Genomic DNA, 16840 nt, shown 5'->3' on the forward strand with positions numbered 1-16840 from the left:
AAACTCTATGTCCCTTGCACATCTGAGTGCAGAGGAAGTCAATGTGCAACCTGGAATCACCCATTTTTCTGTTCTTGGGAAATTAGGTTGCTGGCATTTTCTAAACTTGCTAATAATCTAGAAAAAGTTGTATAGTTCTTTCAGGAAGGGAAGTATCACAGGATGGCAAATCCCCATCTCCACAGACTGCCCCCCTCATCTTCTGAGGACAGATTGGCAAGTGCTAGCGAAAATAAAGCAAATGTCGAATTATAATTTTAAAGAGTTTGTCTTTGGAACAGCTGGAGCTGGCTGTGCAGGGGCAAAATTTACAAATGACTTGGTGAGAAATAAATGAAAGGAAGTTAATGAGATGCGGATTCCAGGCAGGCTCATATTCAAGCTGAATGAGGATATTTTAAATCGACATCAGGTTTTAACATCCTTGTATACCTAATAGCCATAGACAATTCATATGTCCACTAAACTCTGCTTAAAAATACTTTCTTGAGCCCTCACTGGGTAGCTCAGTTGGTTAGAGCATCACCCTTATATGCTAAGGTTTTGGGTTCAATCCCCAGTCAGGGCACATAAAAGAACCAACCAATGAATGTGTAAATAAGTGGAACAACAAGTACATGTTTCTCTCTCTCTCTCTCTTTCTCTCTCAAATCAATAAGTAAAAACAATACAAACACTTTTTTGAAGAACACGTGTAGAAAAGTACAGATATATCTTTTCTAAGAAAAGCCAAAATTAAATATATAAATTCATTAATCACAGGTTGGTTCTGGCCATTTCACTCTTAAGGGGAGGCAGAAATTCTCTCGTGGAGATTTTCCACCTCACCACATAGAAGGGCAACATTTCTAGGGACAAATGCGAGAAGAGTTGTATGTGATGGATCAAAATACTAAGAAATCTCTTTGAAGGAGGAACGTTGATGACATCAAAGGCACATTACTTGCGGGGCAAGGGGGGCTATAAAAAGCACTGACTGATACTGACAGGGATGAATAATCGTGGACACCAGCCAGAGCCTTTCAAAAGCCCGTATGTGCTGATCTTTTTGGAAAGAACAGGAACCAGTGTGTGGCCAAAGAAGCCCCTTGCTTTTCATGAAGAAGCTACACAGGTGCCATTCCTATGACTCCACGAATACTCAGTAAATGTGCACTGGATGTTGAATGAATAAAATGAAGATCTACTACAATCAAACCCACTTTCCCCTTTAAAAGGGTTCCCAGTTGCCTAATTCGAAGATTGTTTGAAAGGTGCACAATGAGCTGAGTACTTTGCCTTAAGACACATTTCTCAATAACTTTCTAAACTTTGTAACATTTTCCCAGATCCCAGACACTCAAGTATTCCTTAAGTCTCTATAACTTCACCCAGCACCAGATTCCAGAAGTTTCTCCTAAGCTGTGGCGCCTCCTCTCTATTGTGTAAATTGCTGGGATTCACGGCCCCTCTGTCTCCTGGCGCTGGGGCATGTACAACCCTGCTCTGTTTCACAGGGTCATCTGTGTGAATGACTTACACGGGCAACCGCATCCACGCTGGCCAAACTCAAAAGCTTTGCAGACACTTCTCCAAAGCCAGCTTGCTGCCATCACGCCCCGCTGCGGCCACCTCCTCTTCCTGGGATGGCTCTCCTCTCTGTGTTCCCAGGATTCCCGGCAGGGAGGAGGATGCGACCCATGGAGACATTTCCTACCCTTCGTCCCCTCCCCTTAGATGCTTTGTGAGGCCTCCCACTTGACCTACATGGATCTCACCTCTAGACTTGGGGTCATCTCCAAAATCAAAACAGATAGGTTCTTTTCACACTAAGGCAGGCAACCCTACTAAACTAGATACGGCATAATTTCTACTCCATCAGCCCAAAGGCTTTAGCTAACATTAAGTCGAATCATTATATATTTATGTTTCCAAATGATACGTTAAATAAAATGAACACTAACTAGACACACCACCACCACTTCAGGAAATATGTTGAATTCTCTCATCTTTAGGTGCTATTTCTTTTCGGCATAAAAGAAAAAAGGTTTGCTTCTCGGGGTCGAGGGAGATATTTCAGTCTCCCATTTCCATTCTTTCTGTAGAAATCATTGAAATATTCCACTTGGTAAAAAAAAAAGAGAAATATTCTACTTGGTTTGAAGTGAGGGTTAAGAAAACAATTAGTGGCGCCATAACTGTCCATTTTCTGTAGTGAATGAGAACTCCCAAAAGCTGCTCACTCAGTGTTCAAGGGCACACATCTGGTCCCTGATCCCCCCTCCGCGCCACAAGGTAAGAACAACAATCAACTCCACAGTAATTGTCACATTTCTCAGAAAGAAGTTTTGCTTTCAAGTTAATAGGATTTCATATGCACAGACGTTGGTAACAGTTGGCAAGTGTCAATGTGCTTGATTATGCTTTTCATTAAACTTTCAAAATTGAATGCTTGAATCACTAACATTACTTTGTGTTCCTCAGCCACTTGGCCCTGTTTTCCTCTTCCCCACCTTCCCTGGAGTAGGCTGCAAGATTTCAGTACCTCTATTGCCCTGGCCAAACCAAGTTCTCTGCTTTGACAGGGTCCTTTCCTCACTCCTACAGCACCTTCTCCAAGAGCCTCTGGTCCGAGCTAAAAAACTGGTCACCAGGCACTTACAGCCTTTTGTGTCGGCATCCGTCTGTTTACGTCATCACTTTTTAAATTTCCACCAACTCTCCCCACCTGATATCAAAAAGCTCCTTGAGGAAAGGATACTGAAGAAACACCTGGGTGTTGGAGTCAGGCACCTGGGTGTAAGCCCTGGATCCAGCACTGCAAGCTCTGTGGACCAAGGGAAACTTAACCCTTCTCGAGTCTCCACTTCATCTGTCCAAAGGGACTCGGACCGCCCCGCAGGACTGCCGTGAGGACTAATGAGAAAATCTGTCTGTAATGTCAAGCACTGCCTGGCCCAAAGCAAGTCCACAATAAAGGTTCACTGAACCAACCTACGATGAACTGAGTCCTGGAAATGTGTTCTTACATGAAATCATGCACCAGTATTAAGTTCTGTATTTTGTATGCGTATTTTATATTTTTATTTTATTACCATGTGTTATCGACGGTAAGCTACTCTGGTATCTATAAGGTTATTCTAAGAAGGCAGCCCCCCTCCATCAAAAGTGAGGACAGCTGGTACTGAGAATTACTTGGGCTCAAATCGAGGTGTCTGTTACTGTGTAGAAAGTCAGACATGAACAACAGCACAGAAGAGTATTTCGGTTTCTGTAGCTACTCAGAAACTTGCTTGTACTGACCATCTTCCCTTCTGTTGATGCCAGAAGCCCCTTTCCGTCACCCACCTGCCTTAGAGCTGAACTGCAGCACCTGGCAAACGCCTGGAGCGCATCAGCCCTCCCAGGCCAGAGAAACACCTGTGTGGTACAGACAGTGTTAAGCGGGGACACCAGTTACCACCTAAATAAGTAACTGCGTAGATTAAGATGTCAACACAGTGGCAAACGACTAATTTACTGGTCATTAACAGACACCAGCCAAAGGAGCAATATGATTTACTTCAAATGTTATCCGTACATTCACAGCATGGACAGGATGACTTGCTCTGGTTCTATTTCCTTCCAAACCGTGGGTAGGCAATTACCAAAGCCTGCTCTTATTAGGTAGGCATTTAACATTGATTAGGTAAGATTCATACTTAAAAAAATGTTAGCTATTGTTATCTCTTAGGCTTCATCAAAGGACTGACATCGAGACAACTGATATCCTGTTAAATGATTTGAAAGGTTGGAAAATTAAGTCCCACAGCCCCTAGCTATCGCATGAAACCCCATAGACACGTGATCAGCCATTAGACGGAACTGTAAGTTGTTCTGTTTCCTTTTTATCACTCTTCCTGCATCCCCCAACTGCTTCTTCAAAAAATTGGATTTATCTTTGGCTTTGCTAGAGAATAGATCAAGTAATTTTTAAGCCAGAGACTTACATACAGCCCTATCAGAAAGGCTACCCTAAAAACTGCAGTCACCAAGCAAATGGTGGTGAGGATGAAAAGCACCCGGATCACTCGCACGTGGCTGGTGGGGACGCAAGATGGTGCAGCCACTCTGGAAAAGAGTGTGACAGTTTGTCACGGAACCAAACATGTGCTTACCATATGACACAGCGACTGAATTCAGCGTTTATACCAGAGAAATGAAAACATACGCTCATGAAAAAACCTGGACGCAAATGTTCACAGCAACTTTATCTATAATAGTCAAAAACTAGAGAACTCCCATGTGTTCTTCAGGGGTTAATGGTTAAACTGTGGTATATCCATACCGTGAAATATCACTCAGCAACCGAAAAGGGCAATCTATTGATTCACACAGTAACTGGGTGGACTGCAAGGGTAGAATGCCGAGTGAAAAAAGCCAGTCTCAGTGTTACATACCATACTGTTCCATTTATATGGTGTTCTTTAAATGACAAAACGATGGAGATGGAAAACAGACTGGTGGCTATAAAAAGAACTGGGGAAAGACTGTGAGGGAGGGAGGTGGCTGTGGCTATACATAAAGGGGTAGCGGGAGGGGTCTGGGTAAAGGAACTGTTCTTAGCTGACTGGTGGTTACATAAATCTACATATGCATACGGTGAGATGAAACTATATACATACACACCCATGCGCGCACACACAATCAGTGCACGTAAAGCTGGTGAAATCTGAAAAAGTTCAGTGATTGCGCCAAAGTCAACTTCTCAGTTGCAATGTTGTGCTAATGTCACACAAGATGTGACCTCTGCGGAAACTAGGTAAGGGCGTGTGGGAGCTCTCTGTGTTCTCCCTCCAACTGCAAGGGAATCTACAATTGTTTCAAGATAATTTTTTTAAACAAAAAAGGATGTGCAGCTAGAAAGCTTTAAAGTCCTCACATTCAGGACAATGTCTTTATTTCTATTCTCACATGGAAATCTGGCTTGGCCCGGCACGGGCATCAACGTGCAAAATCATTTTCTCCCAGACGAGAGCGCGGGAGGTGGTGTTTTGCTGCCTCCCAGAACAAGGAGATTCTCTCCTGCCCAGTCTTTGATTCTATGAGTTCATTTTACTTACTTGTTCGCCAGCTCTAAATTGGCCTATGTTTCTATTGCAATGGTATCAAAATAACAAATATTGTAGTGAAATTCATAATTTAAAACAACGGAGCAAATAAAACAGATCATGGGATTATAGTGTTTGTAGAACATAATTTCAAAGAGTGAATTTATCTGTAGCTTTTTTGTTTTTACTTATAGTTTTAAAGATTTGATTTATTTACTTTCAGAGAGAGGCAAAGGGAGAGAGAAAGAGGGGGAGAGAAACATTCATCGGTTGCCTCTCACACGCCCCCAACTGAAGACCTGGCCTGCAACTCAGGCATGTGCCCTGACTGGGAACTGAACAGCTGACCTTTCAGTTTGTTCACAGGTTTAGTCCACCCAAGCTACATCAACCAGGGCTATCTATACCATTTTTTTAAAGCAATCTTTGATGGTATGGTACAGAGGTGTAAAGTCAATGATACGCCTGTCCACTTTCTCATGTTTTATCTGAAGTCTAAGAACAACATCCCACTCCTTACTGAAAAAGGGAATAGCTGAACCGTGAGCACTCTCATTAGTCAGGGAGATGTACGCCTGCTTTCTATAAGGTATGCAGCACTGTTTTCCTCTTTAATGATCACTGTCCAGACAACCAATATTAAAAAAATGAGAGAAGAGATTGTCCAAACCAGGGGTATCCCACACGGAGCCCAGGATGTGTATGAATGCGGCCCAACACAAAATTGTAAATTTACTTAAAATATTATGAGATTTTTTTTTGTGATGACGTGTCACAATGTATTGAATGTGTGGCCCGAGACAACTCTTCTTCTTCCAGTGTGACCCAGAGACGTCAAAAGGTTGGATTCCCCTGGTCTAAACTAAATGTCAAAAAACTAATGCTAAATGAAAGTATAGCTGAGGGAATAAGTCCTAGGCATAAGGCTAAATTGAGTTTTTTAGAAAATACACCATATTGCAATGCATACAAACATGCCCATAGCTGAGAAGACTCTGAACTACAAATCTGGAGTTAGAAAGATCCCAGTTTTCGCATCAAAGAGTCTCAGTATTTTTAAGATGGGTTTCATTAAATTCTGGGAGCCTATTAATATTTATGGTGACAGACATTTGTGTGAAAAAAGGAAAAGTGGTTCCACACTATTTAAAAATTAACAACTTTGCTGTTCAACAAAGAAAGTGATAATAAATGTAAAATAAGTCATTTAGGTCATTAATTATCAAGACTGTGTCTAAGAAATTTCCACTTGAAGAAATAAGAAATACTTGGATTACAAATGCAAGTCCTCACTAATATCCTTTGTCAATGTTATTTCCCCAGAGTTATCAATACATATTGCAGGATGTAACAATTTATTAAATCAATTAAATAATACGAGACTTTTTAGGTTTTTATAGATGTATGAGTCAGAGAAGAAATAACAGTAAATTAAGTACAAAAATAGCTTCTAATTGTTTTTCCAAAATTAATACATAAATTTCCAAATAAAAGAGTTCTTTAAATCCACATCTTGTAATATGTATTGAGTGTCTGTAACAACCAGGTACTACAGTGCAGAGAAGTAAAGGAATGAGTTCTGGGCAATGGTCCAGCAGACGAGGCATGCATGGAAGGACCAAAACTTCTACAGGAAGTGTCTAATAGATCAGAATGGCTGGAGAATGGGGGTGCTCCCGAGAGTGGGGAGAGAAGGCTGAAGAGGGAGCACCTGGAGAAGGTGGCAGGGACCAGATCAGGAAGAATCTTAACATTCTGAGTTCAGAAGTATGGCGTTTGACCCAAAGCCATGGGGAGTCTGAACTAGAGCATCTTTAGGACCTGGGGATCCGCCATGGGGAGTCTCAACTAGAGCATCTTTAGGACCTGGGGATGGGCCATGGGGAGTCTGAACTAGAGCATCTCTAGGACCTGGGGATCAGAGGTTCCCTTTGGCAGCAGCACTGGGAATGTGTTGGAAGGCAATGCTACTCAAAACTAGTGAAGGAGCTAGGGCAACACTGCAGGAGATGAATTGTCAGAGTCTCAGTAAAGGCTGCACATATGGAGAGGAGAGGAAGATCCAAAGGTTATTTAGGAGGAAGAAAGAGAAGAAGAAAAGGAAGGAAAGGGTACCTTCAAGGGACTGATCTGGGCAACTGGCCGTGTGATGATCATGTTCCCTGGGCCAGGAAAGCTAGGAGGAGGAGCAGGCTTGGAGGAGGATCACAGGGTACATAGGAAGAGCAATGTTCTTATAAATAAGATGTGCCTCTCTGCCTGGTTGTTACATGGAGACTGTTGAGAATGGCTTGAATAAATCCTGCTTCTTGTTTTTGATAGCAAGTGACCTGCGATGTCCTGGCAGCACTCTGCTGTCACAACTTTTACCCTGACCAAGTTCACTTCCGGGTACAGATGACTGTCACAGCAGGCAGGGGGTAAGGCCAAAGCAGAGGAAATGCTCCAAGAAAGGGAACCCAGTTATTTACCTGTCCATTTCCCCAGGCACAGTCAGAAGGAAACGGCAACCTGGGGTTTGGGAGAACTCTAAGAGCTGGACCCTGCTACTGGAAAGAACCCTTTGTTTGAATCCTGTGGGCTCAGCAGGGTTGAAGCATAAAGTGAGTTTGGTTTTCTAGAAGAATTCTGAGTGGCCACTGTACTACGTGAAGGAGCTGGTCAGAGATGGGCCATTGCAGGGGTCAGGCTTATAGACAAGGGCGGGAGGCTGGTCTGAGGAAGCCAGGGAAAGGGACCAGGGGCAGGTGGGGAAAGATGGCATTTGTCAAAAGGTGGTTCAAGCCACTTAGAATGCAGAGTCCAGAAGCAGCTGCTCTGATTGGGAATCAGGGGCCTAGTCTGTGGGGAGTGGCGAGCAATGCAAGTAGCTCTAGCTGGGTCAGTGAGTCATACAAGAGAAGTAGAATCCTGGGGAGTGAGATGTCAAAGCAAAATACAAAGAAAGAGATGAGGGGCAGGAAGTAAGAGGAGGTCAGCCAGAGGTTAGGAGGCTGATCCTATCTACCTGGGAACAACATAAAAACTGGGGTCCAAAAGCCCGGGATTTGGATATGCCCCTTCTAATCTCTTAGAGGACCCTGGCACCACCAGAAAGAAAGGGTCTTTTGACATTACTTGGCTCCCGACTGCATTTTTCTCCTATCTCACATGTTCTCCCTCACTGTTAACTGTTGCAACTCCAAACAGCTCCAGTTCTTGGAATGTGTCGTGCTATTTTATGCCTCACTTACATGTTCTATCTTCCTAGAAATAGACTTCTGCTGGTTTGCCTGCCTGGAGCACTCTTCTTGTCCTTCAAAACCGAGCTATGATCTTACCTACTCTGATCCCCACGATCCCGTGGAATATTTTCATTGTACACCAACTTATTAAAAATGGAGGTCGTTCACCTCATAGTGGCACACAGTAGGCCGGCAGTACACATCTGGTGAGTGAAAGGATGCGTCCTAATATGGGTCTAGTTCACCTTTCTCTGACTGGGCTGCCGACACCACAGTCGAGTCCTAAGACTGACTTGTTTCTGGAGTCTCAACAGGACCGCCTCACTTAGACAGAGGAATGTTAACAGCATAGATTCCTGATCCTTTGGTGCTGGCCTCAGCCCTGGGGTGACCTCACAGCCTCCCAGACCTCCAGAGCACCTCAGCCAGCACTGCAGTGCAGTTCTGCAGAATGCAAGAGATGTGAGGGCAATAGATGCTCTTGGCATTGCCAACCACAGATCCTACAGTGGAAATGCACCCTTCGGAGGATGAGCTGAAGAAAAAGAGAGAAGACTGCTACATGGTTCTAGGATGGAGGGGGTGGAGAGGGGGAGGGGGAGAGAGAGAGAGAGAGAGAGAGAGAGAGAGAGAGAGAGAGAGAGTGTGTGTGTGTGTGTGTGTGTGTGTGTGTGTGTGTGTGTGTGTGTGTGTTCTGAGATCCAAGGGGTTTGAGTTGTTGCCTGGATGGGCATTTTTCTGGGGCGGCAGCTCACAGCTTCCACCAGTTTGGCAAAGAGGTCATAATTATTAAATACTAAGACCTACCATCCCACGAACATGTCTTTCTTGAGGCAGCTCTGCTCAGAGAACCAGCTGCTGACTTGAGATCATAGGGATCTTGGTACTAGTCAAGGCAGATTATAGAAGGGACTCAGGTTCCCCCACAGTCCGGCACTTACATGCTCCCACACCACCCCTGAAAAGCTGTTCTGAAGATAAACACTGTGTGCAATTTAAAGAAGCTCCATGGTCTATGTCTTCTACCAGATCAAGTGTAATGAGCGAGAAGAGTTAGCCTTGGGAGACCTCTACAATGGCCTTTATGTTCCTTAGAACAGCAAATATTTAAAAAAAAAAAAAAAAAAGGCAGGGCGGAGGAGGGCAAATCTCCAGGGTCTCACTCCTAATGAAAAGTCATGTTTGACTTTGTCCTATCAGTCTTGGGCTCAGGAAACAATAAATACACAGACAAATCCTGTGCCGGGGCTCTTTTACATTTGACCTTTCCTTTTTCTCGCATAGAAACCTGTGGTTTTAAAAGACAGCAGAAAAAGGTTTCCATATTAAAGAGGCAAGAAGCACGCGCGCACACACACACACAAATAGAAAGCAAATCTAAAACTGCAGAGCCTTGTACTAAACTCTGGGGAATTGAGAGTCACTTTTCACCCACATCCTGTAGGGGTAGAAAAAGCACAGGAAAAGGTTTCTATTAAAATGTATGTATTTTTTTCTTTTTTATAAAACATAAATCATTCACATTTACCCACATATCTGAATAGCTCAGCTGGATTTTTTTTTTGCTTGGTTCCCACTGTTTTTCCCTTACTTCTGAAAAGATGATTAAAAAAATCCTTACAGTGAATTTTAACATTTCAGTTAAGAACACATGCTTTGTACCCAGACAGGCGTGGGCTCTGTCACTGACTTGCTCAGTAATGCTGGACAGTTTCTTAACCTCTTTGAGAACCTGATTGTTCGTCAATTAAAATGGGAGTACGCACAGTACTGACTTCAAATGGCTGCTGAGAGAATGAAGTGAAATGATGCATTAAAAAACTGTAGACTAGCCCGGCACATTCTAAGCAGTCACTAAATGGTAGCTAAAGAGTAGGAGCTGAGGAGCAACATCCCCATCAATGAAACAAAGAATTCTAAGGACACACTTTCGTGCATTATCATACATCTTAAAACATGTAGAAAGAAAAAAAGCCAGAAATAGCAGGGCTGTGTTCCTCACTGAGCATTCCTCACCTTACACGTTTCATGGAGTGGTGACACTGCATTCTTCACCTTCCAGTGAGCTCGAGTCTGGCAGAGAAGGGTCCTCCCTCCCTTGCAGCAATGTGGGTCCAGGTCCATGGAAAGCACCCTTCCCCCCTTCTCCCCCCCCCCCCCCGCCCCAGTGAGCAGGCCCTGCAAGTCCTATCTGTTTTCCCAGAAAGCCCTGGTCAGACTCAACCCTGCCCCAACATGCCTTCTGCCCATATCTACTAGGCTCAACTACCTTAAGAACCTAGCTGGTTCGCTTAAATTCATCCAGGCCAGAAAATGTTATTCCTGAGAACTTGTTAATGAGATGACCCTCATCCCCCAGAACCCATCAGAATTGCATTTTCATCTTTTTCTTCAAAAGTACTGTTACTTACTTTCTGTGAATTCACCATGTCAGCAAAATCTTCTGAGTTTTGGCCTTACTTTTTTTNTCTACTAGGCTCAACTACATTAAGAACCTAGATGGTTTGCTTAAATTCATCCAGGCCAGAAAATGTTATTCCTGAGAACTTGTTAATGAGATGACCCTCATCCCCCAGAACCCATCAGAATTGCATTTTCATCTTTTTCTTCAAAAGTACTGTTACTTACTTTCTGTGAATTCACCATGTCAGCAAAATCTTCTGAGTTTTGGCCTTACTTTTTTTTTTTTTTAAAGTATTGAACTCTGGGGACTTTGGACTATAATTCCTCCTTAATTTTGACAATCACTCTGGCTCAGTTGGTATAAAATGTTGTTTGCGCCGCTAAGCCTCATTCCTGATTGTCTCTCACTCAGACTGCATAAAACGCTTTCAGCAAATGGGTTCCCCACATGGTCTGCATCCACTGTGGATTTCCAGCCACCCCCTTATCAGTCCCAGCAAGGACATTCTCCCTTCCCCGTGGAACCTCCTATCTTCCAAGATTTCTATACGACCTAGCCACTGCTTTAAACCTAAGTTTCTTTTTCCTCTAGTTTAACTACCATCTCCACAGAAGACAGAAAGAAAAACAAGTCTTTTTTCATTTCATCAAAGAAGGTTGACTTAGCTTATTAGTGAAATCAACAGATATTCTAGAAAATTCCCTTATCATCCACCAGTTCCTTTGACATCAGAGAAGCATGGGTCAGCCCAAGGATTGGGACCCATGGGATCCCATGTGTCCACGCTGGACATTTCTTACAAAGGCGCATTACTGCAGGTGACTTTTCAAAGAAAATCAGAGCAACAACATTTCCTTACCCGGCAGTCTCTCTGAAGCGTTTTCATGAGCGCGTTGTATGTCTCTGTATCAAAATACAAGCCTTCATGCATATCTTGCAGGAAATCTAAGTCCTTAAATGTGGGGTTGGATTTTTCTCTCTCTTTTCGGGATGCTCTTCGCTTATAGGTTGACCCTTTCAAGTCATATGTAAAATGCATTCTCATGGAGCGGGGTAAGACGTTGTTCATCACCACGATTCGGATGTTGATGCCTCCTGACTGCATGCAATAAAGTCCATAAAATTTTGGCAAAAGAGTCCTTGGATTCTGGTTTAAATTCTAAAAAAAAAAAGAAAAAGAAAAAGAAAAAGAAAAAGAAAAGGGGGAAGAGATGAAAATCTCCTATTTTTACAAAGTAAGCTCCACTAAAAACATGTTTTCATTTAATACGATCATTTTTAAAAAATGGTATGTAATTACCTTTATTAAGGGCCATTGCTAAAAGTTTGCTGTTCTTAATCTAGTTCTTAGATTGGCTTATTGCAATAGCAACTTTATCATTCTAAATTTAGGGCATGTTAACAGTGGATGAATTAAAAATGAAGAGAAAGTCCCAAATTAGCTCCAAGTAAAATGGGCAAAGAATTGATTAGTGCCATGTGTGACTGTTCTCTAAGGCAGCTGAAGAGAAAATTAATTGCTGGGGTATATGAGATGAACATTTTAAATTTTAATAGCTCCTGAAAAACTGCCTTTCAAAATGGCCGGACTGATTTACAAGCACACTTTGTAAGATTACATATTTTTCATCGCTCTTACCAAGTGCTGTGTATCAAACTTTAAGATCTTTGTAAGCATGACTGGTGAAAATGGAAACTTGTTTTTAATCACCTGAACACCACTGGTCATGGGGGAAATTTAATATTTTTGATGTTTTTAGCTAAGTCAAAATAACTTTGTTTTAAAATTATATTGCTCGTTTTTTTTTCTATAGGGTTTTGTCCCTGTTGGAATTCTGGGTATAGTCCGGATATTTATCAGCTTCCTTTCTATGTGAGGTAAATATTTTGTCTCAGTCTTTATTATTATAAAAACAAAGAATGCATGCCTATTTTTGTTCTATTTTAAAAGTAGGTGAGAAATGAAAAGGGCAAATAGACAATGAAAAGTCACTCTACTAGGCTCAACCCCTCCCCTCATTCCCAACATGTGGGGGAAACTAGCATTTCCACTTTCGGTGGATCATTCCAGATATGTCCTACGTGCTTATCTTAATTTTGTGCCAATNCAAGCACACTTTGTAAGATTACATATTTTTCATCACTCTTACCAAGTGCTGTGTATCAAACTTTAAGATCTTTGTAAGCATGACTGGTGAAAATGGAAACTTGTTTTTAATCATCTGAACACCACTGGTCATGGGGGAAATTTAATATTTTTGATGTGTTTTTAGCTAAGTCAAAATAACTTTGTTTTAAAATTATATTGCTCATTTTTTTTCTATAGGATTTTGTCCCTGTTGGAATTCTGGGTATGGTCCGGATATTTATCAGCTTCCTTTCTATGTGAGGTAAATATTTTGTCTCAGTCTTTATTATTATAAAAACAAAGAATGCATGCCTATTTTTGTTCTATTTTAAAAGTAGGTGAGAAATGAAAAGGGCAAATAGACAATGAAAAGTCACTCTACTAGGCTCAACCCCTCCCCTCATTCCCAACATGTGGGGGAAACTAGCATTTCCACTTTCGGTGGATCATTCCAGATATGTCCTACGTGCTTATCTTAATTTTGTGCCAATATTTTTTTTATTATACAGATGTTTTGTCTTTTAATGTAGTACACTTATGAACTTGCTTCTTGGGCGATTTTGGATTCTGGTTTAACAAAGCTTTTTATATCCCAAGGTTATAAATGTTCTGTTCTCTCCCAGATCTCTAATAGCTTTGGTAATTACACTTCGTTTTCACCCCATATGGCAGTGATTTTCAACAAGTGTGCCAGGGCACACAGGTGCACCGCAAGAATTTTGAAAACATGCAGTACCTGTTTAGTCAGGGGCCACTGACCTCTTTTCCCTTAGACTGTCAAATAAAAAAATTTAACAGCCAAAGCAAGAGCAGTCATTTGGCGTGAAGGCATCAAATGATACTTATTTTTTGTCCGATGGGTAAAAATTACATTTTTTGGTGTGTTGCAGAATTTTAATAATTAGTTTGCATGTGCCATGAGGTGAAAAGGGCTGCACTGCCACGTGGAATTAATTTTGTGTGTGTGAAAGATCTGAAATAGGGAATTTTTTTTTTCTTTAATGAATGGCATTTCTTGAACAATCTCTCCTTTCACGATTGAACTTAAGTCCCTCCTATATCACACAGTAAGTCGTCAAAGCACAGGGGTCTATTTCTGGACCTTTATTTGGATCCCCTCAGCTACCTATCTACATCTTTAATATTCTTACAGCCTCACAGACTCTGGTGTATGTTAGACTAGGCCCACCGTTTTTCTTCAAAATGTTTTGTCCATTCTTAAAACTTTTCCCTTCAACTGTTTAATTTTTGAAATGTTCGTAAAATAATACTTGTTTTCACTTTCAAATACATCAGATTTTTCAAGCTCTGGGAAAATTATATTGGGATTAGACTGGATTTATACTTTTATTTGGGGGTAACTGAAATCTTTACAACACTGAGTTCAGGGATGATGCATATCTCTTTATTATTTCAGATCTTTTTTATGTTCTGCAATAAGATTTTTTTTTTTTACTTTTTATGTTAGTCTTATATATTTGTTTTTATAAACTCAAGTAATTTAGAGTTCCCATTACAAACATTTTGGGGAGATTATTGTTCATGTGTTATACTTACTATATATAATTTGCTTTCCCAATGAGAATCATAACATGACTTGATTTACTTATCTTTATTTTTCTACTAATGTTCCTTATAAATTATTGTCATCATGGATGGAATCTGTTTTCCTCCCTTACATGCTCCAACTCTGTATGGTCTAAATAACAGAATACAATGCATTGTGCAGATTTGTCTTCTCTCTGCCGGGTTCTCATCACCTAGAAACTACTGGTTTATCATCCTGATGTTTTGCTCATTCTCAACTCTATCATTTGTGGAGACCAGTGTTGACCCTCTTCTTCTATTCCTGTACCAGAAATTTATTGCTAGGAATTCTAGCAAATATATCAGAAAGGACCCCTGGCAAAGGACACCCTTGTCTTTTCCTGTTATTTCCAGTGAAAGAGCTCTTGTTCTTCTCAAAGAGATATATGAACTTTTGGAGATGGATAAAGGTATGATATATGAGTATTCATTTATTTACTTCTTACATTAAAAGACTTCCTTGCCAATTTTTAGAATTTTAATTAAGAGAAGATGTTGAATTTTGCATGTCTTATTTTTCTCTTCAATGTCAATTTGGATAACTATGTGATGTTTCCATCTTTTTCTTGTTAATTGGATGAATTGTATTGTTTGTTATGCTCTCTAAATTTTAAAATTTTATTGAATTTTAATTAATTTCAATTTAATAGTCTTATAAGAAACTGGTTATCTAGAACTCTAGAAGCTTAAGATTTACTCAGAGGTTAGCAAAGAGTGTGATGCTTGTTTGATTCCAATTTTAGATTATTTTAAAATGTGTGTATAAATAGAATTAATCTGAAAGGATATATACCAAACTAGACCAAATATTAACAATATGTATGTCTGGGAAAGGAATTACAGATAGTCATACTCATTTTCCTTTCTGTATTTTCTATTTTCTATAACAGAAGGTAGACAATTTGCTCTAAAATAAAAACTACTTTATTTTTAATCAGGATTGAAACCTTGTAAAATCTGTGTACTATGTCATTTAAGATTTTTATTCAGATGTTTGATTCCTATGTTTAAATGTGGGACCAATTTATAGCATTTAATGCTGTCTCTAGCTGATTTAGAAATTAAATGATCTTTTACACGTAAATGAGCTGTTGGCATCTCATCAATTCTGTTTTGAAACAAAGACGCTAGTTATCACCTCTCACTGCCAGTGAATAGCAGGAGGAGGGCATTCAAGATTTAAACTTCCTGCGGCCATTCTGATCACAGGTAATTAACAACTGTTATGAAGGTGCAAAGGAGTGAGAGGTATGAAAATGACAAGATTGCTTGAGAAAAGTGCTTATTTTTGAGAAATCTGGCGTAAGTGTCTAATCAATACACCTAGACTAGGTTATTGTTTCTTTGTCTCTGAAACATTACCTGAAAGGTGATTTTCATGTCATCATATTTAACCTAGGAAACCCTAAATTCTCAAGTCTAGTGGTTGTTTCTGAGTAGATGCCGGTATGTGGTGCAGGGGTGAGAGAAAGGGTCTTTTGGGTCCCTACCTCGCGTCTTCAGGCCCCAGCTCTGCAGCTCACTATCGGAGCAACCCCTGGCAAGTTTCTCCATTCATCTTTGCTGGGAGGATTAAATGGCTTAGTGCCTGCAAAGCCCTCACAGCTGTATTTAACGGAGTTTAGTGCTCAGTGAATATTCACCACTCATATTATTAGCATATACTGGTAATACTGCAAAGAGCTTACGCATTGCTTCCTTTATCTTACATCCTGTATCTTTCCTGTATCACAACCACCACATAAAAATAGCTATTTTTTTGTTTAGCTTTTAAACACTGAGGGGATGAAGACTCACATGTTACCTTGCATACTCATTGTCAGTTAGCTGATGGCTGAGCTGAGATTTGAACCAGGACTAAGTGAGTCAATGGCTGTGCTCTACTACTCAGTTCTATTTTGCTTTTAAAAATCTAGTTACCAAATGTCATAGTGTACTTTAAATGCCAAAGAAAGTCCACCATAAGGAAAGAAATGTGCCAAAAAGCCATTGAAAATCAAAACACAGAAACTTTGGAAGAAAATAATTCAACCTCAAGTAGAAGCTTTAATTATGTGCAGTTACTTACCATGTAATAGCCTGGCAGCAGCTTCTGAAGGAACTCTGCCTCTTTATGCTGAACTGTTTTGATAATAAATTCATCATCACTGGTCACAAAAAACAAGGATCCACTGGCTCCGGGGTTGCACAGCTCTATCAGAGGCTCATTGCAGAGGGAGTACTACGAGAGTAAATAAATGCACATTTAAAAGGTATTTAATGTGCATGGTACTTCCAAGAAGAAAATCACAGCATTACGTACCTTGGCCACCTTGAAAGAGAAAGCACTGTCCATGAGCTTTAAAAAGAGGCTCCAGTTATACTAAGAAGGTTCTTCAGAAGACTTCAAAAACTTCAATTGATCCATTTATCTTAATAATACTTTGAT

General features: G+C 40.7%; 1 protein-coding gene across 2 annotated transcripts in view; it reads right to left on the reverse strand.

Annotated features, from left to right (window-relative positions):
- PIP5K1B (phosphatidylinositol-4-phosphate 5-kinase type 1 beta) overlaps positions 1-16840 on the reverse strand; it is a 319864-nt gene that overhangs the window by 111447 nt on the left and 191577 nt on the right. For both annotated transcript variants that reach the window (XM_037061705.1, XM_037061706.1), the window contains 2 exons: positions 16481-16633; positions 11557-11856 (listed from right to left, as the gene is read on the reverse strand). In XM_037061705.1, the coding sequence (XP_036917600.1) occupies positions 11557-11856; positions 16481-16633 (453 nt within the window). The remainder of the gene's footprint in view (positions 1-11556; positions 11857-16480; positions 16634-16840) is intronic.

The sequence above is a fragment of the Sturnira hondurensis genome, unplaced genomic scaffold (genome assembly GCF_014824575.4).
Source record: "Sturnira hondurensis isolate 20B ecotype Veracruz unplaced genomic scaffold, ASM1482457v3 Scaffold0013515, whole genome shotgun sequence".
Lineage (NCBI taxonomy): Eukaryota > Metazoa > Chordata > Mammalia > Chiroptera > Phyllostomidae > Sturnira > Sturnira hondurensis.